The sequence below is a fragment of the Festucalex cinctus genome, chromosome 17 (assembly GCF_051991245.1).
Source record: "Festucalex cinctus isolate MCC-2025b chromosome 17, RoL_Fcin_1.0, whole genome shotgun sequence".
In the NCBI taxonomy this organism is placed as follows: domain Eukaryota; kingdom Metazoa; phylum Chordata; class Actinopteri; order Syngnathiformes; family Syngnathidae; genus Festucalex; species Festucalex cinctus.
The window spans coordinates 624,123-652,025 of record NC_135427.1 but is presented as its reverse complement, the minus strand read 5'-3'; the positions used below and the strand labels follow the sequence as shown (position 1 = coordinate 652,025).

General features: G+C 38.4%; 2 protein-coding genes across 10 annotated transcripts in view; both read right to left on the bottom strand.

The window, feature by feature from the left end:
- Positions 1-9,860, bottom strand: part of LOC144004603 (uncharacterized) — a 39,469-nt gene extending 29,609 nt beyond the window's left edge. For all 5 annotated transcript variants that reach the window (XR_013279414.1, XM_077501922.1, XM_077501923.1 and 2 more), the window contains exons 1-3: positions 9,176-9,860; positions 5,376-5,453; positions 2,739-2,804 (exon numbers count right to left, since the gene is read on the bottom strand). Coding sequence is in view for 4 of the 5 variants with exons in the window: in XM_077501922.1 (XP_077358048.1) it covers positions 2,739-2,804; positions 5,376-5,453; positions 9,176-9,295 (264 nt within the window). In the remaining variant the exon portion in view is untranslated. The remainder of the gene's footprint in view (positions 1-2,738; positions 2,805-5,375; positions 5,454-9,175) is intronic.
- Positions 9,861-10,725: 865 nt separating this feature from the next.
- LOC144004856 (actin-binding LIM protein 1-like) lies at positions 10,726-27,840 on the bottom strand. Of its 5 annotated transcripts, XM_077502495.1 has the most exons (20): positions 27,009-27,840; positions 21,843-21,968; positions 20,149-20,332; positions 19,878-19,987; positions 19,077-19,203; positions 18,790-18,883; positions 18,562-18,649; positions 18,435-18,493; positions 17,206-17,283; positions 16,658-16,828; positions 16,509-16,538; positions 16,313-16,433; positions 16,100-16,114; positions 14,878-14,925; positions 14,443-14,501; positions 13,319-13,364; positions 13,227-13,234; positions 12,925-12,999; positions 12,686-12,766; positions 10,726-12,480 (listed from the first exon to the last, which is right to left on the bottom strand). In XM_077502495.1, the coding sequence occupies exons 1-20, from the start codon at positions 27,310-27,312 to the stop codon at positions 12,367-12,369; spliced, it is 1,938 nt and encodes a 645-aa protein (XP_077358621.1). In that variant the 5' UTR covers positions 27,313-27,840; the 3' UTR covers positions 10,726-12,366. The 5 variants fall into 5 exon arrangements, 3 of the variants coding, with proteins under 3 accessions (XP_077358621.1, XP_077358618.1, XP_077358620.1); XR_013279446.1 differs by having other exon boundaries at positions 12,404-12,480; positions 12,686-13,234; positions 16,100-16,171; XR_013279447.1 differs by lacking the exon at positions 16,100-16,114 and having other exon boundaries at positions 12,404-12,480; positions 12,686-13,234.
- Between the last annotated feature and the right edge of the window lie 63 nt (positions 27,841-27,903).

Below are 27,903 nucleotides of genomic sequence, written 5' to 3'. Positions count from 1 at the left end.
CATTCTACGGCGTACTTGCCAATAAGTGTTCAAGATCTGACTGTGAAGTCATCATCATTATCATTAAACTTGATTAATTTGCTGCCAATCTCGTTGTTCAGCAATAAAACATCTTTATCCTATTATGTTCAGATTTGTTGATTTTATATCCTGATACGTCTCGAGAGAAGTTCACACTTGACTGACAGACCCTGAACCAGTTGCATGTGGCAATTTTGTACGCTGCATAGAAAATAAATGAACGAATGCTTAAAAACAAAAAGATAAAGTCACGTACTCATCTTATTATTTTTGCAAAGAGGTCACCCAATTCAACATGGAGATATGCAGCATCATACAGGTTTGGCCACTTCGAATGGAGTCAATTGCTCTTGTTAAGAAACAAGAGTGGCTCTTGAATAATTTAATTAGACCTAAAAGTGTTCAATCATGACTAAAAGTAAAAAAAAAACAAAAAAACAAAAAAACAAAAAAAAATGAAAATAGTAGTACATTGTGATTTTATTTGACAGACATAATTGCAGTACATTTGCAGTCTGCTGTTTCCTGTCAGTCAGTCACCAAAGAACTTAAAACAAGCTCTAATGATGCTTCCATAGTGCCTTCAGTCAGGATCTATAAAGAAACGACATTACATAATACACTGTCCATTGTTTTACAGTACATGCCTTGGGCATTTGTTGCTAGAATAGATGACAAAACATGTTGCCCATGGCAACCAAGTCCCTCTGAAATAACTGTGGCTGTTGCCCTGGGTAACCAGCTTTTATAGTCTGGTACAGGAGACTTGAATTGTTCTCAGTTATTCACTGTAAGTGAATGTATTTTATTGCCATATGCGTACTGAAACAACACGCTACATTACACGCTTGACATTTTCAATGAGGAATACAAAGTCGACTTAAACTCTCCTCTCCTCTCCTCTATGCAGTAATAGAATGCATTTTCTCTACACGCATTCTTCTATTAATCGTCATTATGCACCACGCAGGTGGGCAACTCCAAGTCAGTGGCCCAGAGAATTGTGATAGCCAAGGCCTTTGCTAAAACTAGTCTCGTTCCCCCTTCAGCCGGGCCACATCCTGCAGGTTGGGACCGCAGCCCATCTGGCTTTGGTTAAAAGTCAAGATAGCCATAAAAGTGGGCCGAGAGGAAAAGAGAGGGGCACCACCTCATCCACAAGCCTAACATTCCCTCGGATGGGACGTGTGATGTGGTCTGGAGCAACATGATACTGGCAAAAGATACCGGTCTTTAAATTGGACCTTATGTCGCACACAAAAAGACTTAAAATGTTTGGTTTCATTCTGATGCTGACTGAATGAAAAACTAAAAAAAAAAAAACAACCTGAATAAAATATTTACTACTACTTTTTTGAACTTGAGCTTATTAATATTTTCCGTTGAATTTTTAATCCATAAAAATCACCTGCTGTAGCTACACAGACTGATCGACATCATGCAACCAAGTGAAACACAAATGATTACTGTGAGGCTCTACATTTAGCGTCACTTGATATTTCCAACTCCAGACCCTCGCTAACCTTCCTTCCCTTTTTCATCCTACATTCAGTAAGGAGATTAAAAGCGGATGATTGACATCCAGCGAACAATGAACAGAGAACAAGATTTGAGCTTTCTCTAAAATTCTCTTCACATCATCAATCTTCTTTCCGGTGTTACCATCCTGTCAACACAGCCTCTCCATTCAGTGGCCTCCAGTGTCGAGAAAGACATTGTGCAGTATTTCTCACAATGCTTCGTATGATGTAGCATCTTGCCGAAGAAATAGGGACGCACAATGAATACAAAAACCACTCAGCGTACGAGTCAATCTGTGGGGAAAATGCAATTTCCCCTCAAGGTTTAAACTCAAATCCGTTCCATCCGTATTATATAAACACTCCGCGTCTCTTCTGCCAGAACATGCCACATGTAGAAAGAAAGGGTCAAATAAAGGATGTGCTGATGCTTCACCACAATACAGTGTGCATCCCGTGCTTTGAAAAGCGCCGCTTCTGGGTCAGTCACGGGCTCAATCACATGACACAGTGCAACTGGAACCAAACATGAACAGGTGACTTAGAAAAACAGCAGCTATTCGATACCGAACTTGTGGCGCTGCAAAAACGACATCGATCTTCCTGGCACCGGGGCGGTTATTCCAGTTTTCCCTTTCGGAACCCAAAGGAATCATGAGGATCTTGCACAATATTTGAACAGGCCGCAAACCAAACAGACAGAGCTGAGCGCATGACTCTCTGCAACAACACCGTGTGTGGTGTAACTTCATTCCTCCTGACACTGCAAGGCTAGTTTGGACGTTTAATCCAGTCCGAAAACGGGGGGGTAGGCTCAACTAATTGTTCAAACTTGTTGAATGAAAATAGCGCAAGTTTCTAATTAGGACCACTCCCACTTTAAAGCAAACCTTTTCTATAAGGCAAACTTGATGTTTCTATTTCAAACAGGCCCCTTTGAGAAGTCTCAAGGACCAAAGTTACTTCCCTTCTATTGTCTGATGCAGTGCAGGCATTCATTAACAGCGGGTACAAAGGAAGAATTACCCAAGGAGAAACCGATACGGTTGATGATACAAAATTTAAATGACCATTTCAGTGATTGTTTTGTGAATCAACTTAATAGTGCATGCAACACAAATACTAAAAGTGATCGACAATTTCATCCCAGACCATTCTATAAATAGCCAAGTAGGGAAAAGGCTGCCTTTTACTCACCATTTCATCCAGAGCGTAGCGAAGTAAGCCGTGCTCATAAAGGATGAAAAACCTCCTTTGCCATTTCTGCATGTAAAAAAAACAAAAAGACAAAGTTGTGCATTATTAATTAACATTGACCGATGAGTAACATCAGGATGAGTAACATTTGGAATCATATTAACTTTTACATTTTACAACATAACCAAAGTCAGAATGATATTTGCAGAAAATCAACATGGTAGAAACACTGCATAGCCAAAAAAAAAAAAAAAAAAAATGCAGCATACTCGTCCCCTGCATGCAGACTATCAAATATTTTGAGCGTTTTGGAACCAACTGGCACACAACTGTTCAAAGTGTGAATGTTTTTTGGCCATACAAGTGGATTTGTCACTCCACGCCCTTCCAGCCACATTTGGTTCCCAACGACTTGGTGTTCTTTCCCCGACATAAAAGTCAAGGTCACTTTCGGACACAGTGCAGGAATCAAAGCCTCAGCTCAGAATCGGGAAAAAAAAAATAATTTGCTCACTGAACATTTTTTGCATGTCAGGAATTCTGGGAGTCATCACTCCCATTTCAATCGAGCCGTGCATTTCACAAGTCCATTCAACCTATTTTCTTCCACTTCTCCTCAACTATTAACACTCAAATTCTTCAATCAACCCATTGAACCAAAGGAACAACAGGAACACCAGAGTCTGGATTCGAATCCCCAAAGCAGATACTAACCACTATCCTACTGTGCTGCACTTCAGTAACATTCCAAGTTTAGAGCGAGAGACAAAAAATGGATCAATCCACTCTAGTGCAAAGAGTACACATGCAAAGAGTAAATATACTAGCTAACCTTTGGTAAACATTTACCATGTGTGGGCAAGTCAATTCTTGAAAAACGTTTTTAGCATGGACCATATGTTTTCAAGCAAGTGCAGCATCATTTCATCCCCTTGCATTACTGTATATTATTGATTTTGAGTTTCCCCCCTTTTTTATTCAGATAATATGTAAACATGACTTCAGAAAGTACATAATTGACATTTTGTTTGGTGGTATGACGTTGAGATATTTTCTCGTGTGGTCTTCATGTCCTCAGCGAATGGTGGCAGTTTTCATTTATCCATTTCCTCGTTATGAGAAATTTTCTCGCCCCCTCGGCTTATCTCTCTTTACCCACCACTTTGTCTCAGACAGTGTTACATTACTTTTGCTGGTCTCGGATTCCAACATAATACATGAAATATTGAGCAGCGCTTTCTAAGGTGCATTGGGAGGTCCCTAACAGGTCTGCCTGCCCATTGTTGCCACATACAAATACATTGAAGCCATTCTAGGAAATATTACTCAATCCAAAATGTTTGCCAGACTAGGCCGAACATATCAGTGCTGTCAGTATAAGCAGCGGGCTGTTGACAAAAGCAGGGATGAATGATCCGGAGGTGCTTCATCTACACCCCCCACTCAAAAAAACAAAAAAACAAAAAAAAAAAAAACATATGGAAGCCATCAGAGCGGCTGTGAGAACTGGAACCTTTCCATCACCTCCCCCACATTCTCCCAGCTCCACTTTTGGGATGCACCGACAGTTTTTATCTGAGGGTTGATAAAGAAGGCGGCGCAACAGAGAGAGGCTCACGTTACACCATGGCAAGGGAGCAGGGTTCAAGGAATCAAGTCAATATCAGGCTCATTATAGATTGTGAACCACCGTTCATCGCGCCGGAAAAAAAAAAAAAAAAAAAACTCCCACAGGAAGTTGAAGTCCGTTTTTTCCCAAAGAGTGCAAGAATAGATATCAAATTGAAAACAACCATTATTAAAAGTCCCTGTAAATTAAAAGTAAATATGTCTCATACAGAGAATAGTGTTAACAACAACCCCGCCAAATATTTTAAAAAATAAATAAGCAATTTCGACATCATTTTTCATGAATAATTAAGCCTTTGTCTCTGTTCTCAAAAGCTGTGGGCATGTGCATCATTAGGCCATTGCCAAAAAAAGACATATTAAAAATCAAGTAAATTAAAAAACTGGAAAACAGTAATCACCAAAATCTAGTACTGTACTGTGTAGTCCTTTGTCATTTTACAGTTTAAGCAATTTTCTACATCACTACAGGTGGGCCAAGTCCTAAAAAATTCAACTTCAACAACTATATATATATTTTTCATTTAATTTTAAATTTTTATGGATACTACTGGCCAGTCCCAATGTCAGTATTTTTTTTTTTTTTTTTAATGTTCAGAAATATTAAGTGTTGAAAATACTTTGATCTCCATGATGCCAATGTCGTCATTTGGGTTTCCTCAAAAGTGATTGTTTTTGGAGAAATGCAATGTTTCTTCCCAATGCCAGTGACAGATATAAACACATTTACAATTCATCTCAGAATACACTTTACTAACTAAAGATACATTTATAGTTACACAATATGGTTTACGCAGTAAATGGCAATTCTTACCGCCCATGTGAAATGTTAAGATTTTTTTGGTAACAAATTGTGTAACACAAAGCGATTGGATAAACCACTTCAATATTTAACATATTGAAACAGGCAATTAGGGTTTTAAAAAAAGAAAAGAAAAAAGAAAAGTGGTTATTTTCGAAACAACCCAACATCTTCACATAATTGTCCCCAAAATTGAAGACACTTACCCGAGATCTGTGCAAAGGATTGTCAAAATTGGTTCCCTCTGGTGCAAGCAGCAACCACCCTCCATAAATTGGTTTTGCCTGTTAATGAGAAAATGTGATTATGAAGCGCAACCGTGAAACGGAAACCTGAACAGAACAATTAAGCGCTTATTAAAATGGTGACAGATTAGATTAATAAAACAACTCATTCTCAGCGACCACATCATTCAACAAATAAAGTTACAGTTCCGATTGCTGCCAGGGTAGTCAAATTCACTTGTGCTGACTGCAAGCTACTTTTCCCTGCTGGATTTATTCCAGTGCACCATGCTGCTCTTAGGGGGGGAAAGGGAAAAGCCAACACACGATTTTCTCTCTGATCCTCTAAAGAGAGTGTACTAGCGGACGGAGAAGAGGGGGGCGGCAACAAAAACAGCTAGCTGGATGAGAAACTTGCAACGAGCTAGTGCAGACGCTGGGAGTGTTTGTGGCTACAATTTTGCAATTTCGACCTTAGAAACGCGAGTTGGCCTGGCACGCTTTCTTAAATAGTTCTGCCACATACTTGAACTCCTGCCACTTGAGTAGTCAGCAGTTATTTCGAGTCAAACAAGCCCTGCCTAACCACAGCTGGCTTGATGTGTGAACGGCAAGGAACGTCGCGAGAAACCTTGCGAGCAATTCCGCACGATGCTCAAACGGTAAGACGTAAATCCTCTACAAAGGCAACGATGCGCTCAAAAACCCATGAAAGAGTGGGCGAGAAATCAAGTTGAAAAGCTCTGACGTTTATAGCCGCCCGGCCAGGCTCCTCCGTCAAGGGTTTTGATTACAGTCATAACTTCATCCCATGCAAAGCCACGCATAATCCACCTTAAAATCCGCTTTTGTTTTGATTTCAAAAGGAACGGCGCATTGCTCTGCGCGGCGACTCTGTAAACAAAATGAAATAATAGCAACTTTCAAATCTTAAGTCCCCAACACAACCGTCCCGGTCTGTCAGCGGTTTGCAGCCAAGCTATCTGATAATGGGCCTGCCTGCAGGAAGGAATCACACTGATACCGACTGCATCCAAGCCTGTAAAAATATGCCTGAAACCCAAGGAGACTGTGCAGAATTCAGGAGGAAAGGGGGGAAAAATAAAAAAATAAAAGATCTTGTCTTTCCTCACATGACCTGACAGCAGCCCCATTTGAAAAATACACTCTGATAATTCCAGGTCAAGTTTTCCCCTTCAATGGTTTTGTGGTTTAAATTGCGTGTGTTGCAACAGCTCTTGACCTCCTCCTTCGTCCAATCACAACGCAAACCGCTCATCTGGGTCTTCAATTGAGCTGTGGATCGTGAGAAGAATTAAAAGAATGAAGCGCATGGGCCTTCAATCATTATTCACTTTGCAGCTCAGACACGACTGGCTCGCCTTGTAGGTTCACAGCGGACGTAAGGACAGGGTGAGAACAAAAAAAAAAAAAAAAAAAAAAAGTAAAACCTAATCTCTCATGAGTCAAAAGTCACCATAACGTGGCACTCCAAACAGGGATGGACAATTCTTTTCAAACAGGATGCAAGTACTTACGCAGCACCAATACTCGATAATACCATTGCATCTTTCAAATGTGATGAAATTGAAAATGTTTTATTCAAATCAAATCATGTTCCATCATTTATTCAAAATGACAGGTTTCTCTTACATAACACTGTTTTTGCAGGAATAACTTGCCATTACTGGCATCTTAATATCCAGCTGCATGTTAAGTCTTGCCATACTTTTCACCAAAATGTGGCCTGTAACATAAAGCAATTCCGTTGTGTGGTGTCTCAGCAGGAACACAAAAAGAAATATGAGGCAAAGAATACTGTTATAGTCTGCTGGAAGTAGGAATACAGATGCCATGTTACCTACAAATTAAACTAGAAATAAACGCAGGACTGATTTTTGGGAATACTACAAGTTATGAGTTAAAATTGTCACGAACTGTAGTAAAATTTTAATCACACGATCCCTATCAGTGTTGTAGTATCGGAGCATTTTCACAATTGAGTAGTGTTGGTGCATCCCTCGGTAGAATTCAACAGGATTAACAACAAAAGTGTACAAATGATCTGAAAAATTAAAACTGTGATGATTACTGACCTGAAAATGGATCTTGGTGCGATGCATAAAATTAGCCTAGCAGCGAAACGTGCGCCACAAAATTTGCTGCATTTCTTCTTTGTGAAGAGACTTTGTGATGTACTCATAGCCAGAGTTGTCCAAAAAAAATTTACTGTTATATTTACGTGTATGTAGTAGTTTTATTTTATTTTAGTTATAAAGCGACTAACTTGTATGACACTAAGATAAAGATTTCATGATGGGTACAGAGTTAATGTCAGTTCCAACTATTTCTTATGGGAAATATTAAAAAAAAAAAAAAAAAAAGTCTAAAATCTTATCCAGCTTTCCCGAACGGATTGCACCCCGACCTCCGACGGATTCAGCTGGACCGATGACATGAACTGACTGACACCGGCGTGCCTTCAAGCGATCTGCTGTCGGAAAACTTTACAAACTAAGACATGACTGGCTAGGTTGGAGGTTGACAGCTGGTGTTCCACAGGGAAAGACAAGCTATTTTCCATCATATTTGAAGGAAAGTGCGCTGTTATTTTTCCAGAGCCATCACTCTGTGACCAGCTGGGAAGTACTGCTGGAATATTACCATTTGTGATTAATCAACAAATGGAACATACAGTAATGCGATTTGCAAAGAGCATATCCTTGGGGGAATCTACATAAGAGTTTGGACAGCGTGACAAATAGAAAAGCTGGCAATGGTTTTTGCATGGTTTGGTTTTGGACCCAATTAATCAGCAAAAGCTGTAGGTAGCAGCAAGTGAGGTGGAAAGCTTTGGCAGAGGCCAAGCTCAGCATGAAATTAAGGTCAATAAGCGCCCCTGGGTTGAAGACTAATTGAGTTCAAATAAACCTTTGCACTTTTTAGGCTCGTTTGATGCACGAAGCAGAAACACACCTAGCACACGGCCATTCATTCCAGTGTTGAGTTCATGTTAATGTTACACCACACACGGCAGGGATTCCCAAACACTGTCGTGGCACGTTAGTGTGCCGCGAGGGATCACCAGGTGTGTCGCTGGAAATGATCCAATTTCACCTAATGGGATGGAAAATTGTCTCTTTGTATTGTATAAAAGCAGGCATTAAGTTGTTAGAGTTATACCTTGTGCCCTTTTATTGTAAAAAGAATTACCTAGATACTGTTAAGTCAAATTCCGGAACCTCTTTGGGAAGAAACAATCTGCAATATATGCACTAGAGATAAAGAATTAAGTTGGCAGAAGCCACGTTGTTTTTGAGTAAGGAAACAGATGTTAGCATTGCTGATAAATGTGAGCGAATCCACCTGCATAATTTCAATACAGCGGACCCTCGCATATTCACGGTTCAGCATTTACAGATTGAGCCTCAGTTTTCACAAAAACTCACCAGTTACTCAGTAGTTAAGTATTTTTTATTCACTGCAAAATTCTAAGTAATTTTTGGAGGTCAACTTTTTAACTTTTGAGCTATATGATTTCGAAATAACAGTACTCTGGCTACAGTACCCACCTTAGATTGACAGTAAATATGTTTACATTTAAAGTACATTGACATCTTTTTTTTACGTTTTTGTACTTCTACTTACCTCTGTATGCTACAAATATATATATATATATATATATATATATATATATATATATATATATATATATATATATATATATATATAGCCCATAGGGGAAAAACAATTCAGTAATAGGGTATTGATTAAGTACTCACCTGGTTAAGGTCTTCGTCGTTGAGCAGGTGAGATTCTCGAGGCTTAAAACAATTCTGACATTTGCTCTTATTAAAAATGTTGGCTTGGAATTTCCGGCAGGGGTTCTCTTTGACTGACATGGTGGTCAAGGGAGGACGGTATTACCTCTTTCGAATAAAACGGAGAAAAATAAATACTGTCGAGAACAAGTCCGGGTTAGGGGTGACACGAACGTGTTCTTTAGGTCACGTCGATGCTGGTCATCGTGCTCCAAGGGGGTTAACGTTCACCCGTTAACTTCTCGCTCTCTCCTGTTCTGATACCGACCAAGAAGTTGAGGATGTTGTCGACTAGCGGAGACAGGTGTGTGAAATGTTCGGCCCTTAATTGCGTCACTCAGCGAGGCGTCGACGTGTGGTGGCCGACACACTGCGGTGGTCCTGGCGGGTCCCGTCAGCAGCCTCCATCGCGGGGGGGGTGAACGACGCCAAGTTATACCGAAGGAAGTCCGAAACGCCTCCTTCTCCTCCGGGCTCCTAGCTAACGAGTGATAGTGCGTTCATACGCGTTTGGCTACCGGGTAGGGCATGTTCCACGTTTAAAAAGACGCCAATGACGCGGTTGCTGGCTCCATTAGTGCCGCTGAGTTGAATGTTTTCGTCAAAAACGCTGCCTTTGGCCGGACAACGAGTCGGTGCAAAGAAGGGAGGGGCTAATTCAGTGAGTTGGTGACTGACTTGAAGATTGGCCTATCAGGCGCCTGCAAGTGAGAGCCTTCTGTAAATTGACCAATCGCACGTCTCTAAAGTCCCACCTTCCTCAAAGCTAGGTGGGCTTTAAAGTTTGGTCCCCAACGACCGGGCCGCGGACCAGTACTGGTTCGTGGGATATTTGGTTCTGGGCTGGTGTCAAAAGTACTCACAGATACATGTGTTTAGAAAAATAATAATAATAAAGACTGGTCAAAGTACAATTAGTGATCAAATGCAAGGAAAAAAAAAAGTACAGACTGTAATGCACATACAGTGGATATAAAAGTCTTAACCACTGATGTTCAATTGCCAGGTTTATGTGTTTCTAAGAAAATGAGAGCAAGATGAATACTGTACTTTCAAAACTTTTTGAACACCATACCAGTGAAGCATGGGGGTGGCAACATCATACTTCGGGGCCGTTTCATTTCCGATGAAACTCGTACCTTGGTCAAGGTACCACAATTTAAATAGGGGTGTGTAGACTTTTTTTTTTTTTTAAACACCCACTGTGAATGAAAATCGACAGAAACAAAACACTTGTACTTCCGCCACTGATACTAGGCCACAGAGGGAGACTAAACAATATGTTGTTGATCGTGACAGAATCTGAAAAAAAGTTTTATTTTTTAAAATTCATTCTGTCATGTTCTACTGTAGGAATAAGTAAGCCCACAAGCTAGCAAAACTTTGCTTAAAAAAAAAAAAAAAGAAAAAAAAAGGAGAGCTTCTTTAGAAAGTGGTTAAGACTAAATGGTGAGAAAGAAGTCAAGCCTACCACTTCCAAGAAAAAGAAAGCTGCACTTGAGAGACAATAATGGGAGCATTTGCATTTATTTGTTTCTATATGCCAGTTTGCCAAAATATTACAGGACTGGTCAGTACAAAACAGGCACTGGGACCATTGCTTTAAAGCGTTTGTGATTACAAAAAAAAAAAGGTAATTTCCACATCAACCTGAGACAATATTTTTCATTCTCCTCTTTTGCGTTTGTTTAGCTTACTCAGGCAAGGTTATTTCCTTAGTTGACAATTTGTTTCGTTGCCTGCTGTATTAAATCTTTGAAAGTCCACAAAAACAGGACAAGGAGACACAGGAAAGGTGACAGCGTGTCAAAACATTTGCTAAAATTTTGGCAGCTTTTGTTGAGACACGGTCAAAACATATGATTTCATGCTTGGGGATGAGACGACCAAACTAGGGACAGAATTTAAGGTGCAAACATTTTGAAGGAAGGAAAGAAGGGGGGAGGCGGAGGTGGTCAAGGAAAAGAAGGCAGAACAGCACTGAAGGGAAGGAAGGTTAGGAAAGAGGTTAGAAAAGAGGAAATGAACTGATGGACTCAAAGTTGGTTTCAGTGAATGAAGGATGTAAATAAACTATAAATAAGTATTGCTGTAATATAGAGAAGGTGTTTAAAAAAGAAAAGAGGATAGCTATTAATAGACAAAGTATAAAAGTGGAATTTTCAGTGAGCATGAGAACACAGATGGCCTTTTTGAAGCAGTTTATATAAAAATAACCGTGCCCATTAGAATTCTCTGCTACTTTCTTCTTAGACCGACTGTAATTGAAATTTGCTCCAATAATCTGCAGACAGGATAATAGCCACAAAAGGTATCTCTCTCTCTCTGCAGTACAGATAAGCTGATCAAGTCATCATCTGTCATCATAAACGGGCTCTTTGAGGTCCACATGAAAGTCCAAAATGACATACTTTTCATTTTAGCCGCTCATGTGCAACTCTTTGGGGACGTGGGCCAAAAATCTCCACAAAGTGAGCAAAAAGGGGGGGAAGGAAAAAAAAAACATGCACAACGAGTATCCACTTCTGCTTGTTTTATTCTTATGGTGCTTGAGCAGCTACGTGGAAAAAGAACTCTCTGTTTTTATCTTTAAAGCCAATTTTCATGAAGATTTAGAGACAGATTTAAAACATGATACTAATATAGTATTACATCACAAATCATCACGCAATAACAGTACAAGAGTCACTTGTTATGGCAGCTAATACACTTGGTTTCTCACGCATGCTCCAAGTATAGTCCAAATAATTGTTTTCAATCATTGCAGCAATTTTAGAAAAAAAAAACATCACTATCTAAATATCCTATAATAAGTCTTTGTTTCTATCATTTTGTGAAGGCAAGTACAAAGGGAGGCATTAGTGAGCACATCATAGTGGTATAACGGTAAGCTTAACATTGGAAGCCCCGCTTTGAGATCCTCCAGATTGCTTTAACATAACATTCCACGCGCAAACATTCCTATGATTCAGCTTTTCGCTCAGATAATTTAGTCCTCGGAATCCTTCAATATGGGCACAGACGAAAAAAAAATAAAAAATCAAATCAAATCCTGTAGTTTGCTTTTTGCTGCTCTAGTGCCCCCATCTGTATGTTGAAATCATAGCAGTCTGACAATAAATAAAAAGCAATGAATAATAATAATAATAATTTTAGAAAAGATTGGCCTTTTTCTTCATGTCGTTTCGTTTCCAAAGTGGAAGTCTGTCAAATTCTTTTATCACCATGCCAAATATCTCAAAGAAGGAATCAGGGGACAGGTGACGCTGAAATGAAAGAATGCAAAAACATCACTACGTATTTAACATTTAAGTTATAGTATTCATAAATCACATCTAGCCCCTATCTGTACTTTCCCATTTACCTGTTTCTTGAAATCTTATTTACGTAAATAAAAACTGCTTCAAATGAGCTACGTGGCACAATTGTGTGCTGTTAAATTGCATTTTGTATAATATTGACAATAATTACCTCTAATCTCGTTCTGTCAACATCTCTGGGAAGCTTCACCCGTCCCCTGTTGACAACCGTAAGCATTTCATATGGGTAGACCTTGACACAGGAAAGACATTGTTAAAGTGCATATATTTATTTTCAAATGGAGTGAAAGTAAAAAGTCAATCCAAGCATGGTTAGTATTTGCAAACAGCACAAAGAGTCTTCAAGCACACAATTTAGAGAGAAGAGCTAAACATGAATGCAATACTTGCTTTTGGCTCCAGCAAATTAGGCATTGACACTCCTCTGTCCATTCGTGCAAATGGATGCGGGCTGTCATGGAGGAGCTACAGACACAAGCAAACACTTGCAGCGATAACAGATTGTCAACACGGTTAATCGCTTGGAAGATTTACTACAAGCAAGTTAAGCAACGTAGACATGTGCGGTTAATAGAGATGCAATTGTGTCATCGGGAGCTAAATAGCCGCAAATATACTTTGGTTAATTTTTTAGTTGGTTTCACCACGAAGGAGAAAAAGAAGTGTCATGGATGCAAAGTCCTCTCACATACCTTGAAGTCTGAAAGAGGAAAAAACTTGTTTTAGGATCAATTAACAAAAACGGTGATAAAGATTTTTTGTTTTCTAACACAACAAAACATACCTCTTAATGTGTCACCGCTGCTCTGGAGGAATTCAGCGGATTGTGGCTGAGTAGAAGCAAAAAAAAAAAGTAATTACCGTATGTAAATTTCTCAAACAGGGTGAGCTGTAGTTTGGGTTTCCGCCAAATATCAGTAGTTTTGAATCAATTATTTTGTTGCAATAAAAATACATTATAAATTTACTCCTTACTATTTTAGGTTCGGGCCAATTAACAGCTCGGATATATGACAAAGCACTTAACTCTGACTTATTATTTTTTTAATATATATATTTTAGAACAAATTAAAAGATATATTAAAGGAATAAATAAAGCTATATTTTTAAAAAATATAGTCCTATAGACTTTTCTAGAATAAAAAGCGTAAGCAACATTCAAAGAGCAAAGTTTAATTTTTGTTGGCAGTCAAAGAGTTAATTGCAAATTTTTATCTTTTCTAAATGTGCAATAAAATGTATAATAAAATATTTGTTTTAAGTTTTCGTACTCTTGTTAACATAAAAGTAGATAAAATGTTAAACTATTAACTATAAACTAAATTCTCTAGTTAAAATGACTTTATTGAAACTTGTGATTTTAATCCATCTATCTATCCATTTTCTTAACTGCTTGCTCCTCACAAGGGTTGCAGGAGGGTGCTGGAGCCTATCCCAGCTGGCTTCAGGCAGAAGGCGGGGTACACCCTGAACTGGTTGCCAGCCAATCGCAGTTGTGATTTTGATAACTTAGTATGATGACTTTACCTTAGAAAAAGTTTGAGCTTGTAAGATTATGACTTATTATCTCAATAAAATAAATATTTGTTCCTGTATAGATTATTTAAAATATATATATATATATATATATATATATATATATATATATATATATATATATATATAAATAAATAAAACCCTATTCCCATAACATTAGAACTTTTTTTTTTGCCAATAGGAATTTGTTATCAGAATATTTTCTCCTCCGACCACCTAAAAAATAAATAACTTTTTAATTCCTATAGCATTTAGATTGTGTACACTTTTTTTTTTGGCTTGAAAGAATTTCTGTCCCTGGACCCAAAAAGTTTGAGACCCTGTGCTGTAAATCAAATAAGAATATGAAGTAGTGCTCTGGAATTGACTTACCGGATTGAGACCATTGCAACCGTATCCAGGCAAAGACGATGTTTGGGTGGAGTTTGGATCTGTCAATGTAAAATAGCAGATAAATTATGTCAGTCTGACTCTTTGACTTAGTCACTTCAACAGTTAATATTTGCCGCCTCTTTGACCTTTAATTCAGCTGAGCAACATGACCCCTTAATTCAGAATAGCATGTTCATTTTAGAGGCTTTTAAAGGATTTCTTGTTGCGCTTGCGTTCAGCTGCAGCCAAAGTCCAGCATACTGTATGTGTACATGTCGCCACTGTAAAAAGTAGCACCGCATTGTAAAGCTTTACAAGACAGCGCGAGTGTCAACAAAACTGGGTCGGAAGGTCTTCATGAGTCATTAGAAGTTGTGACGGCAGCCAAAGAAGTCAAAAGAGTTCCGACAATTACAAGATTGAAAAGTACAGTACCTTGCTGTTTGAAAATTGGAGGTTTTCTGTACATGTTGAAACCTTGATCTGCAAAAGGAACATAAATAGGCTACAGCAATGTCACATAAAAGTCAGTATAGTCGTTTGACAACATGTAGAGTGTGACATGATCCAAAATCATGTTTTGCTCAATAATCCAGATCAATGAGCAGTCTCCATTCACACTATTCTCAAAAATGAAAGTTAAAGATTGACAGCTAACTTTGACCACTAGATGGCTGTGTTTCCATGGAGATACTGTGCAGAAATTCTCTTCTGTAGTCTGTATGAGAATGCCTGTTTATTAAATAAATAAATACAAATTCATGTACAAAAAAATAACTATAAATATTGGCGTAGTGTTTTCCGACACGCTTCAGCTCAGAAAATTAGATTATAATGTCACATTTATGTTTGGATTTGTTACAGCTGCACTTCAAAATTGAGTAAATTAATATTTTTCCTAAAAATACCACTCAAACACCTCATTACAATGTAAAAATACTAATAATAATAATAATAATAATAAAAATAGGGGAGAAATTTTTAATAATTATAAATATAATCTAAAAAAAAAAAAGAAGAGAAATCACGTGTAGTAGACACGAAAAGTCGACACACCCCTGCTCAAATGTTAGCTGTTTCGTTTTTTTTTTTTTTTGTCATAATGTCAGGAGAAGCCTACTAGAACATCTTGAACACCTAGAACATTATTTATTTGGGGGTAATTTTATAATCCCCTCAATTTTTTTTTTTTTTAATTTTAAATCAAGGTTGCATTAATGGTGAAAAACATTCATCCATCCACCTCACAAGGGACGCAGGCATGCTGGAGCCTATCCCAGCTTTCTTCGGGCAGTAGGTGGGGTACGCCCTGAACTAGTTGCCAGCCAATCGCAGGTTGGTGAAAAACATATTTACATTATTTTTCTTGGTCTCACTTTTTGATAGAACAAAAACTGACATTTGAACAGGGGTGTGTAGACTTTTTAAATCCACTGTGTGTATGTATTCACAGCTTATAATGTTGTCATTATGGGGATTGTGTGTATTATTTTAAGATTTTTTTTTTTTTTAAATAAGAAGGTAACATAAAAAAAAGTGATGACAACAGATATTCTCATTGCAAAAATGATTTTTCCAATAATTTCAACTAACCTTTCCTCCGACATAAAAAAAAAGTTGGTTTGGAAAGAGGTGGGGAAAAGCTGATAGATCTTACCTGCGGTGTCAGGAACTAAGCGGTGACAGGAAGAGGGAGTGGGCAAGGTGTCGTTGGCAGAAAATAAAGAGCCTATTTTGTTATTGCAGAAGAAGGGAAGGAGTGGAGGATGAAAAAGACAAGTGGAAAAGTCGGCCAGGTATAGACAACAGGTGAGCAGAGGGGTCGCTGCAGACACAAAAGGTGGGAGCTTAAGAATATTGGGAGTTTTACCGGGCCGGTGGAAGTGCTGCGGCGATCGAGTCGGCGTGTAGCTGTGACGACTGTACGACTGCACGCCGAAAGATCCGTGGCTCGCCGATTTGGGAATGCATTTCCTCAACTCGTAACTTTCCTTGACAAAACAATAGAACGCAAATTGATGAGGTCATGATGATGTCACATTGATTGACGCGAGCACAAAATGTACCTCTGTGGTCTCTGATACATTTGCCAGAGACTAAAAAAAGAAAACGTACAGAATTAGTCACATGACCTCAACTTTAAGTGAATATTTGTGTATAATTTTATGAACTGAAAACAGATGAGACCATTTTGGAGACCATTGAATGACGTTACCTCCGCTGAGCTTTTTTTGTCCTGCATGTTGCCTCTGCTGTCCAAAGCAGCTGAGGTGATGTTGTCACTCTGATAGGACATCATATCAGGATGCTCTATGTCATAAATAGCCTTGACTCTGGGAATCGCTGCTAAGTCTCGGTAATCAATGATCTCATCATCTACTTTAGCCTGGGTGGGGGGACGGTGAAAGTGGGAATGCGGTTGGGATGGGCGGGGGAATAGGAGAAGGACATGGGAGAGTTCAAATGGGAGCAGATATTATGGGTTGAGACAGGTCAAAGTTCAACATTTGCACTTCGGGGAGCGATGCTTTAATCCCACAACACCAAGTGGGTGTTTTGGTGGGCTTCAAGTTCGCTTAATAAACACAAAACAACAACACCTAGGCCACAACATCAACTGATCTCTCTCTTTTGCCACAGAAACGTGGAACTTATTTGAAACTTGAAGGTTAAGACATAAGACCTACCTCCACATATTGAATATGACAAACTCTCACCTCTACAAACAATATTGGAAATAAATATAAACGCCATGCGACTTACACAGATGGAGCGACCGGGACTTCCGGGTGTACATGAGCCGGGTCTGGAGGAGGAGCTTTCAGACGAAGTTAGAGTCGACTGAGGGAGAGAACGACGCGTCGGTTTGATTCAGAATGAGCTTTCCATCTTCTTATCACACACATGATGAGATCCATATATGTGAAGCAGCCTGACTCATGTGTATTAAAAACACTCAGTGGAAACTATAATGCAGTATTATACACATTCATATCGGTTACAATGGATGGGTGTGCAATGATATAAGAAAACACTCGTGCAATGAAATCCAAAATGTTGCCGAGTTAGGTGGAACCTTGGTTAAGGATTTACCACAGGTGGCTTTTGCAGTTTTCCTCCTTGGTGTAAAAGTATTCGCAGTGCTTCACTTTTTCCACATTTTGTTAGTTATGGTCTTAGTCCAAACTGGATTAAAAAAACACCCCATAATTGCAATTTTCAAAATGTATATATTTTTTTATTATCACATTTAGCAAAAATATATTATTATTATTATCATTATTATTATATAAAATTTAATAATTGTAATAATTGTCATTATATAAATGTATTATTATTATTACTATTATTATTATTATTATAATTATTATACAAAATTTATAAATAATAATTTTCATTATATAAAATTTAATAATAATAATAATAATAATATATTCTTGTAAGAATTGTTAATAATAATAAAAATAAATAAATAAAACATTTTTTTTTTTAAACTTATTTTGAAGATTGTCTTTATGGGGTGCTTAGAATTTAATCCAGTTTGGACTAAGGACTAATAAATATATAAATATATATATATATATATATATATATAAATATATATATATATATATATATATATATATATATATATATAAAATACATACAAAACGTGGAAAAAGTCAACTGCTGTGAATATTTTCCAGATACACTGTATGACATAAGGCCTAATGAAGTGAGTGTAGTGAGCAAAGAGTTAAGGCGGCATGTGAAACAAGCCGGGTCTGCTTAATCTCAAACTACGACATCACACAGCGAGACAAAAAAATAAAAAATAAATCAAACTGCAAAGGCCGCTCACGTGATTAACCTTCAGTTCATTCGGTGGGTAAAAGAAATCGAGACAAGGTGTTTTGAGACGTCGGACCTGAGTAGAAGTAGATCCAATTCTCTAGAACTTACATTTCATTAATTATTTCAAGATAAGCTTAGCGTGAATGTGAAATTCTTACCCTGTTGCTATCATGGTTTCTGTTGCGCTCTCTGCAGTTCGGGTGCCACACTGTTGATCCTAATGAATTGAGAAAAGCGTAGTCACAACACTTAGCATTTCCACTAATGTGTTTACGTGTGCCTAACCTTGCAAATACATTTCTTCGCCCTCTGTGAACATTTTGTCACATCGGCTGCATCGTGCACATTCTGGGTGATAGTGTTTGTCCCCCGCCTATTGGGAATCAGAAAGGATCACTCGTAAAACTACACTAATTCTCATATTGCACTAGTTCGGAAATCACAATGATGAAAATGATCTCAAATCAGTGCCAGTTTTTGTGTGCAGGCTCCTCTACATGTGCCATGCCTCACCTCAAGGACTTTCCCTGTTATGAACTTCTGACATGCGTCACACTGAACCCCAAATTGAAGCTGGTAGTCCCTTTCACAATACGGAACGCCGTCTCTGTAAGACCATGCGGAATGAAATGCTCAAATAACCAGATTAAACACTGTACATATACAAGTACTCAGTCCTGTATATCATAAGACTTTTCTAGTGTGAAATATGTAGATTTCCTCAATATACATTTCTAGTGTACTGTAATTACTTACTTACAATGATCAGTCAAGAAAGAGATAATCAAGATAGTATTTACTTGCTGATATATTCTCCACTCAGCATTTTTTTGCAAACGTTGCACTTGAAGCAGCCGAGGTGCCACTGGCTACCCAAAGCTAACAAAGCCTGACCGTTCTTGATGTCGCGGCCACAGCCGTTGCAATCTAACAGAACAAAGACAAACACAACATTGTCAGCCATTTGTTAATATTATTGTGACAAATGGACACAATTATGACCTTTGTAAATTGGTTTCCATAGAGTTTATTTTTTGTTTAGTGATTTTTCTTTTACAAGAACACACAAAACAATATATTTTGTGGGGTTTTTCAATAGTTTACCATCAAGTATTGTTAGAACTGTTAATTCTTATGTCATTAACATTTTATGTAGGTAGCTAGCTACTTAGCTAGCTATGTAGCGAGCTAGGTGAGCTAGCTAGTAGATATCCTCAGCATATGTTCTTGAAAATTTAAAAAGTTTACTCTTTTGGACAAAGTTTAATAACGAATTCTAGAAGCATTTTGGCTCATCTCATTATGTTGAGCACAATTGTCCTCTTAATCCTGAGACTTGGCTATGTACAGTTCCAAATGCGGTAAAGTCAAGCTCAGGTCATCCTGCGCTGAGTCACTGTTTTGACGCACTCCCAAGAGGACAGCTGTGCGTTCAAAGTCATGTTGTGCGTCTCCAGAAAGAAAGTGTACATCTATCTATGTACTGTACCTGTATTTAAATATCAGCTCTGTTTACAAAACAGTGTAACACAACGTGCATGCTTAAGCCTTTAAAATAAATTCTACAATGTTCCCTTGAAATCATACAAAGATGTACCTACTGTTGGAGTATCTGATGCCAGTTGGTGGTGGAGTCAACGGGTTAACACACCGCTGACAGATGCACTCTTTTCCACTGAAGGTGACGCAATCACCAGCAGGAAAAGGTTGTCTGAGGAATAACAGAAAATAATATCTGATTTATTTTAAAAAATCTTACAAAAAATTTTGTAAAGTATGTTAGTGTTTTTGGATCCTAGTTTGTGGTACAATCAAACTCGGGGCTATTCAGTGTTTACATGACTGTCTCTGTGGTTTGTTTTTGAATATTACTTGCAGATGGTGCACACAAAGCAGGTCGGGTGATAAGTCTTGCCCAAGACGGCGACCACGTCTCCCTCCACAAATCCCCCGCAGCTGTTGCAGACGGTGCCATGAAGCCTCTGGTAGTCCAGCGGACACAGGCAGTCTCCGTTCTTTATGAAGAAGCCGGACTGGGCCAAGTCGCAGCCACAAACTACACGAACACACCGAGAATAAAAAACAGTCAATTCGTCACGTTAAATTCCACAACAAAGGTACTTGCCAACATGTGTAGCCTAGAGGCCGTAAAAGTACTTGAGTAGAAGAACAGGATTCTAGTAAAAGTAAAAGAACTGATTCAACTACTTAATGTTTTTTTTTTTAGTGCATCTTCTAAAACGTACTTGAGCTCAAAACTAAAAATGTATTTATATTTATCTGTTATATTTGTCTGGTGTTGTTTTAAACACTGGCTAGCTTGTCTCAACTTTTATGCTAATGTTTTCTAAAGGTTTGCTGTAGATTGACTAGCTAGTGATTAGCTGATTGATTGATTAGCTAGTGATAAGTGTCTTTTTAAAAAAAAAATATTACACAGAAAGTTTTCGAACACTATAAGACAACTGAAAAATAAATACTCAAAATATTTGAGTCCATCTGAGCCTATAATAGTTGCACCTCCACAGAATGTGTTCAAATGCCAAGGGCTGTCTATTTCTGTCTGGGGAGTCAGTCCGTACATGAGCATTGTTTGGTGGAATGAAAACATGCATCTGCACCAGAATTCAATAAACTGTCTTTACAATTGATAGCTTGTCAAGTTTTATGGATTACTGATATACTTTGTATCGTACTTATCTGTTATTTCCCAGTTCTCCATTTTTTTAAAATTGTTTTGACAAATTTAATAGAAGTATATCTGTGTCATCTGAGTTTGCCATCTAATTTGTAACCCTGAATTTTTTATCCTTCCAGTGTCAGTGTCACGTGACCAACCCGATTTGCTGGATGTTGGATGAAATGAGAAAAGTTTCAATGCATCACCTCGGTTACAAGGATGTTTACCTCATGTTTCAAAGTTATCATACAAACACCAATAAAGTCACTTACAACAAAAACAATTCAAGTCAATTCTCATTCACCAAACCAAATGCTTCTCAATAATCCCCACTGTTGATTAAAATTCTGCAAGCTACCCTGCTCTGTTTTTTTCCCCCTCCCCTGGCGAGGTAAACACAGCACAAGAACACAACAAGGGCACCAACACGAGAAGCCTGTCAGGGTCAATTAGGTGAAGACAATGGCATGCTGGGTAAACATGAATCCCATGAAGCCGAAACTCCTGTGTGTGGTTGTCCGGCAACCACAAGAGCCCATTGAAGAGGGAATATTTATGCAATAAATTGAGTTTGAATAATGCATGAGGGGCAGCATCGCTTGCTCAAATTAAAGCTGCCATTTGGAGTCATGTGGCCATAAAATAACGTCAACATAAGTTGGGATGATATAGTGGCTCTCAAAAAAAGTGGAATATGATCCAAGTTATTGGCATGATGACATCATCACCCAATTTAAGTTCGACATAAATGGTCAAAAATGATTGTTAGTTCCATTCATGTTCAACAGACTTCAACTCTTGGCCCATATGCTCAGCAACTGGCAACATGACAGTATTTCCACCTGCTCACATTGCTTTGTTGGCGTCATTGGAATGGTATACCGACCTTTGCAGGTGAAGCATTTGATGTGGAAGTGATTGGACTGGACTCGCAGCACCTCCCCTTTGCAGACCTCCCCACATTTTGCACATCTGATGACCCGCTTGGCCGCAGGAGGGTGAGTGTGAAGCACTGCGGGGGAGAGCAGAAGGTGAGCCTTCAATCACTTGTTTGTCATCTCATCAACATGTCATGGAAAATGTGACTTGGGATCACTTGTCGGTAAACAGACATAGATACAGTTGGCGTTCAGTGTTTCTTCTAGTATGGAACACATCTACCTTCAGCTATGAGACTTTATGGAAATATAAAATGCTTTTCAAATCAGCTTTTTTTTTGGTAACATTTTGTTGATTTGTTGTCCTTTTATTATTAAAACGGTTTTATCGCAGACATATTTTAAAGTGTTTCAGTAGAAATGACAACATTAAGCTAAATGCTAATTAATTTTTCATTATTTTTATGTTTTTAGCTGTAATGGAGTGTATCACTCAAACCAACGTAGCCCTGTTACCAGTATTACTATAAAAAGACATTTCTTTTTTTTTTTTTGTATAGTTTAGCTTGTTCTTGGCCAGTGAGCATAGCAGCTACCACAGCTAGCATGTCTTCTTAATTAAACAAACATTAATGGAGTAATGGAGTGTGTCACTCAAACAAACGCAAACCTGTTACTTGTGTTATCAGAAAAATATATTAAAATCAAAGTCATTCTTCTTTTATTATTATTGTACAGTTAAGCTTGTTCTAGACTAGTTAGCATGGCAGCTACCACAGCTAGCAATAGCATGTAGGGTACCCTACAAACACGCTAACATTAGTGTTGATGTTCATTTCCTGATACTGTAATTAGAAGAATACCAAAATTACATTAGTATTTAAGAAATGACTTATTGAATTATTATTATTATTATTTATATTTTTCAGGTGCCTGAGAGTATGCCAAACGCAGCAAAACGTCCGATAACAAATAGTGTATTGTTTTTATGATGGTTCAAATTGCTGTTTTCTTTTTTTACATAACAAAACAATCACAGAATAAATGGTCAGTTTTTCAAATACTGTGGAAGCCAATAAATGCTCCTGAATGTAATGAGTTTTCCCCTCAGAGACTTGGCGGCTCGCGGCAGGTCAAGAGCAGCTTGGACCCGAGTTATGTCACATTGCAGCATGTGCTTGGGGCCCCATTCTTCTTCTTCTATCATGCCTGTCACACTCACTGGCAGCCAAAAAGAGAGGATGCCTGGACAATCTAATCACAGGCCAGGGGAAAGGTCCCGCCTCTGATTGGTAGAGGAAAGAATGTGACACATTGACAGCCTCTCCCACCCTGTGCGTGTGGATGTCTTTTTTTTTTAAGCTTTACTTTGTCGTCAGAATAGTTTACTCTTTTTTTCTTGAATCTCAGCCCGACAAAAAAAACTAAAGTGACTGCACGCCTGACCGTCGTGAAAGCTAATAAAATTGAGACATCGGTATGTGGCTCCAGATCTGCACTGTAACAGGAGAGATTTGTTGCCATGGTAACAGACATGTTCACAGCAACAAACAAGATGACAAGAACATGCTTTCCAAAGGTTGACGTTAAATGATTAAGCTATCCTGAGAGAGGGGCTGGTCGTTGTCGTCTTTATGATTATTACTAGTTGGGTTGACTTTTCTAAGAATTCACCATAAACGTGCATCCCTTGTTAGCCGACAAATGGGCATGAGACTAACAAACACATTTTCCTTTCCTCTTTTTGAACATTTCTAACCAATAAAAAAAGTGTTATAATATCACTCTATTGTGAATAAGTCATGCTACGATGCTACGGTTGTGGCTAACACTGGCATGTTCACGCGCTAATGCTAGCTATAGCGGTTGCTATTTTGTTGAGACTAAATGCTAGACAGTTCTAAGATATTTTTTTATTTTATTTTTTTTTTTTTTTACAAGTTTTGTTTGTGTTGTTTATGGTCTTGTTTGTTTGTAAATAAACTCCATATAATTTTATTCAGTTACCGTAATCATATCACTGCCTACGTTTAAATACCCAATTTTCATTTTGTTTGGAATACAGGGAACACCTGCTATTCCTATGAAATAGAGACTGCGCCCTTCCACAAATACAAATAGCTAAAATTAGTGAGTCATTGACCATATATGCGACAAAGGACAAGCCTCCTCACCTAAAAATCTTAAGGATCTCGCCCATCTTGTCTGAAATTCAGGTTTGTAGACCACTGTAATGTCTAACAAAGTACATTAACAGTAACCCAGCCGAGATGTAACGAATACATGGATAAGCTGATCTGCTGTCAGGTATTAGTAAACGGCGGATTTAGAAAGACGGCAAATGGCGAGAAACCCGAGACGCCCACTTAATCGGCCGAGCGATGGAGAATCTATTTAAAGTATCACAATTCATTTTTACGCAGCAGACAGGAAGTGTGGACTTGTTTAACAATGTTGCATTCTTTTACGGAGAAGCCGGGAGGGTGTTTGGCTATGAGTCACATTTGACCAAAACGATGATCTTGCAACTGGGAGGCAAGATGGGAGTCAGCTCATGAGATTCTTGTGGAATGTCTCAAAGAAGAGAACTGTTTTTTTCCCACTTACCGCCACAAGTGAAAAGTAAGAACACTTTTGTTTAAACATAATAATAGGTGTGTGAAAGGAGTCTTTTTTTTTTTTTCCTTAAGGGTCATTCAAAATTCACATGTTGCTCTATGTTTAACTGCACCAGCTGACTTTTCTCTTTTCCACTCTTGGCAACAGCAGTTTGAATCCCTCCATTTTCATTTCCTGAATATTTTCTCCTTCTGTCAGTTAAAAATATTTCTGGAAAAAACGCACCGAGGTTGCGGTCGATACAAATCGGAGCAGAAAATGACAAATGGCTTTTTTCCCCCTTTTCCGTAAACGTTGCAAGTTTGGGTTTGTTGAAACTTAAATACATAACTGCTAATAGATTTTCAAATAATTTAAAATGAAAGCAAAGTGCTAAGAATAATACTGTATCGATTCTTCTATTATGCAAAACATTTAAGCTACATGGCATAACTTCCAAAATGAAAAAAAAAAAAAAATGAAAAAAAAAAAAAAAAAAGTCTTCAGGATGCATTCATACGCACACTACCTTTCTCTTTCATGGCGGTGACTGCGCGGCTTTTGGCGAGGAGAACTCTGACTGCAGCGCTTCAGAGCGGGAAGGGGAACAAGCCGGACTATTGCTTCATGATGATACAAGTAAAAAGGGGAGGGGGGCGGGCCGAGCGGGCCGAGGCCAGGAGCATGCGTGTGCGACAATGTGTGCGTGTGCGGGAATGTGTGTGTGTTCTAAAACAGTGCTAAGGGTGTAAATGTGCTTCTGAACCGTGACATCATACACTCACTGGGAAGGATGCGTTTTGCTTTAGCCTGCCTTCACTTAAAAAGAAAAAAAAAAAGGCAGATTTTTGCTGATTACTTTCTCTGTTACAAAATTTAAGAAATATTATTGGACAAAGTATTCTAAAATTGTAATTCATGTTAAAGGTATACATGACTTATTAAATAATTCCCTTCCAGCCATTTTCACTGAAGCAACCCCCTTCGCTCCTGGCTGTTTTACTGGATTCTGACTGATTTTGCAAGGTCCACAGAATATTCTGTTCTATTGCTATAAAACCACGGAACCTACCAAAAGAAAGATTAGAGTCTCTTCTTTCACCAGGAAAAAAAAGTATATTTGTATCTGTTTCCATTTTCTAATACAGCCATTAGTATTAGAATATAGTAGCTAAGTTTCATCATTATTCATATACCTGGTGAAAGCAATGGCAAAAGAGCTTGTTGCAACATCTCTTATACTCTTCCGCCACCCGCTGGCCGTTCTTGTAATAATTACCATTACTTTAAGCAACCGTTCATGTCTGAAGCTGTATCAAAGCATTCTGTATGCTGTAGTAGGGGTGTTAAAAAAAATCGATTCGGCGATATATCGCGATACTACATCGCGCGATTCTCGAATCGATTCAATAATCGGCAGAATCGATTTTTTTTTTTTTTTTTTTTTTTTTTTTAGGATTCACACCTTGAGCATGGAAGAATGTTATATGAACGGAACATTAAGCCTTAATATTTTATTTTAATGCTGTTCAAACATGAAACAGATTACAACCTCTATAAGACTGAAATTTCAGATAAATAAATAATACATTTTCATATAAATCTTACACTCTACAAGCTTACTGATTAGTATTTTCTAAATTTGAATGAAAAAAAATCGCAACAATCGACCTATGAATTCGTATCGGGATTAATCGGTATCGAATCGAATCGTGACCTGTGAATCGTGATACGAATCGAATCGTCAGGTACTAGGCAATTCACACCCCTATGCTGTAGCATATAAAAATAAAAAAAATAAAAAATAATAAAAATAAAAAACTTTTGTGAGTGAAGGACAAACTATTTAAAAAATGTATAAATACGTTTTTGGGTTTGAATGAGTTAATAACTTAAATGGGAAGTCAACCCAATTTTTTTCTTTGACAATAATATATTCTACGCAGCCCCACTAGTCTAAATATGGTATTCTGGTTAATATTGCGTGAGTGGAATATGAGTAATGAAGCAAAATCCGGCAGTTTTATCAATATCAGAAGGCGGCGATTTTGACACTTGCTGTCGAGTGAAAATGACATTAAAATTGCTCAGGTCTCAGGTAACAACCAATCTCAGCGCGAGCTTCAGAAAACAGGTGAGCTGTGATTGGTCGTTGCTTGAGTCCTGAGCAACTGTGATGTCATCTTCAGTCGACAGCAAGTGGCAAAATGGCCACAACCTGAGATGAATGAAAATGGCTGGATTTTGCTTCGGAACTCATATTCCAAAAATGTCTTGATCAGAATGTCATGCAGCAAGGTTGACTTCCATTTTAATTACAAATAATTATTTTTCATTTACAATTAGTACTTTTAAAAACACATTTTGCCACTTGCTGTCAACTGAAAATGACATCACAGGTGCTCAGACCTCAGATAATGACCAATTATGGCTCAGTTTGCGAACATCACATGACCAACCCAGCATGAAAAAATAATGAAGTTATCAAAGTAATTATAAACAAAATATTCATTTCTTACGGCTGAAAATGGCTATATGAGGCAAGAGATCTCGTGAGAGAGCGCGTGTATGTGTACCTGACACATCAGCAGGTATGGCCGCCAACTTCTCACACAGGACGTAGTCGTTGGGATTGAGGAACGGCAGCTGCTCCATCATGCACTGCTTGGGGATCAGGTAGAGAACCTCTGCGATCTGGCCGTCCTCGATGATGGACATGCGCCTGACCGAGTTCTTCCTCTTGACCCGGTCCAGGACCACCACGTCGCTGCTGGAGCCGGTCCCGCAGATGCGGCCCAGGCTGTTGAGGCTGAGGCGGCTCGACATGCTCATCTTGTCCACACAGTCCAGGCTGCACAGACCCTCCAGCCGAGACACCATCAGAGCGGACCCTGGATGGAGATGATGCCAGGAATTAGGTGGCTCTTAAGGATCAATCTGCATGTGTGTGTGTGTGTGTGTGTGGTCCATCGGGCAGCGCAGGTCCTGTAAGCAGATTAAGGCAGGTGTATTTTTAGTGTTTATCTTCACAGTGAACACAGGATTTTTTTTTTTTTTTTTTTTTTTTAAGTCTCGCAGGTAGCATTCTTCCAACTATGTCACCATGGGAGACACCACCATCCCATAATTTCTGAAAGATAATGTGTCCTAATTATATAGAATATAATAGAACCACTATGTTAGGACAGATTAAAAAAAAAAAATCTCTCTGACATGCATGCACTCACAGCAGACAACGAGGCGCTCCAGCTCTATCCACTGGCTGTCAAGCAAGTCTTAAAACATTGTAGCGGGTTCAATAGAGGGGAATACAGATCCCAATTATTCTGTAAGCTTTTTCTGCCCGAGCTTTAGTGGGATTAAAATAAACATGGACCAATTTAATAATGTACACCAAATAACATTTCTGACTACCAGCTGAAAAAATAACTCATGATTGTTTTTTGACTAATCCACACTGTCCACAACATG

Excerpts from the sequence above, each read along its gene's own strand:
- LOC144004856 (XM_077502495.1), bottom strand. The coding sequence starts at position 27,312 with ATGGTGTCTCGGCTGGAGGGTCTGTGCAGCCTGGACTGTGTGGACAAG. Across the intron at positions 16,434-16,508 it reads ATGTATCAGAGACCACAGAG|GAAAGTTACGAGTTGAGGAA; the intron begins GTACATTTTGTG and ends TGTTTTGTCAAG. Across the intron at positions 14,502-14,877 it reads TCCAATTTTCAAACAGCAAG|ATCCAAACTCCACCCAAACA; the intron begins GTACTGTACTTT and ends TTACATTGACAG.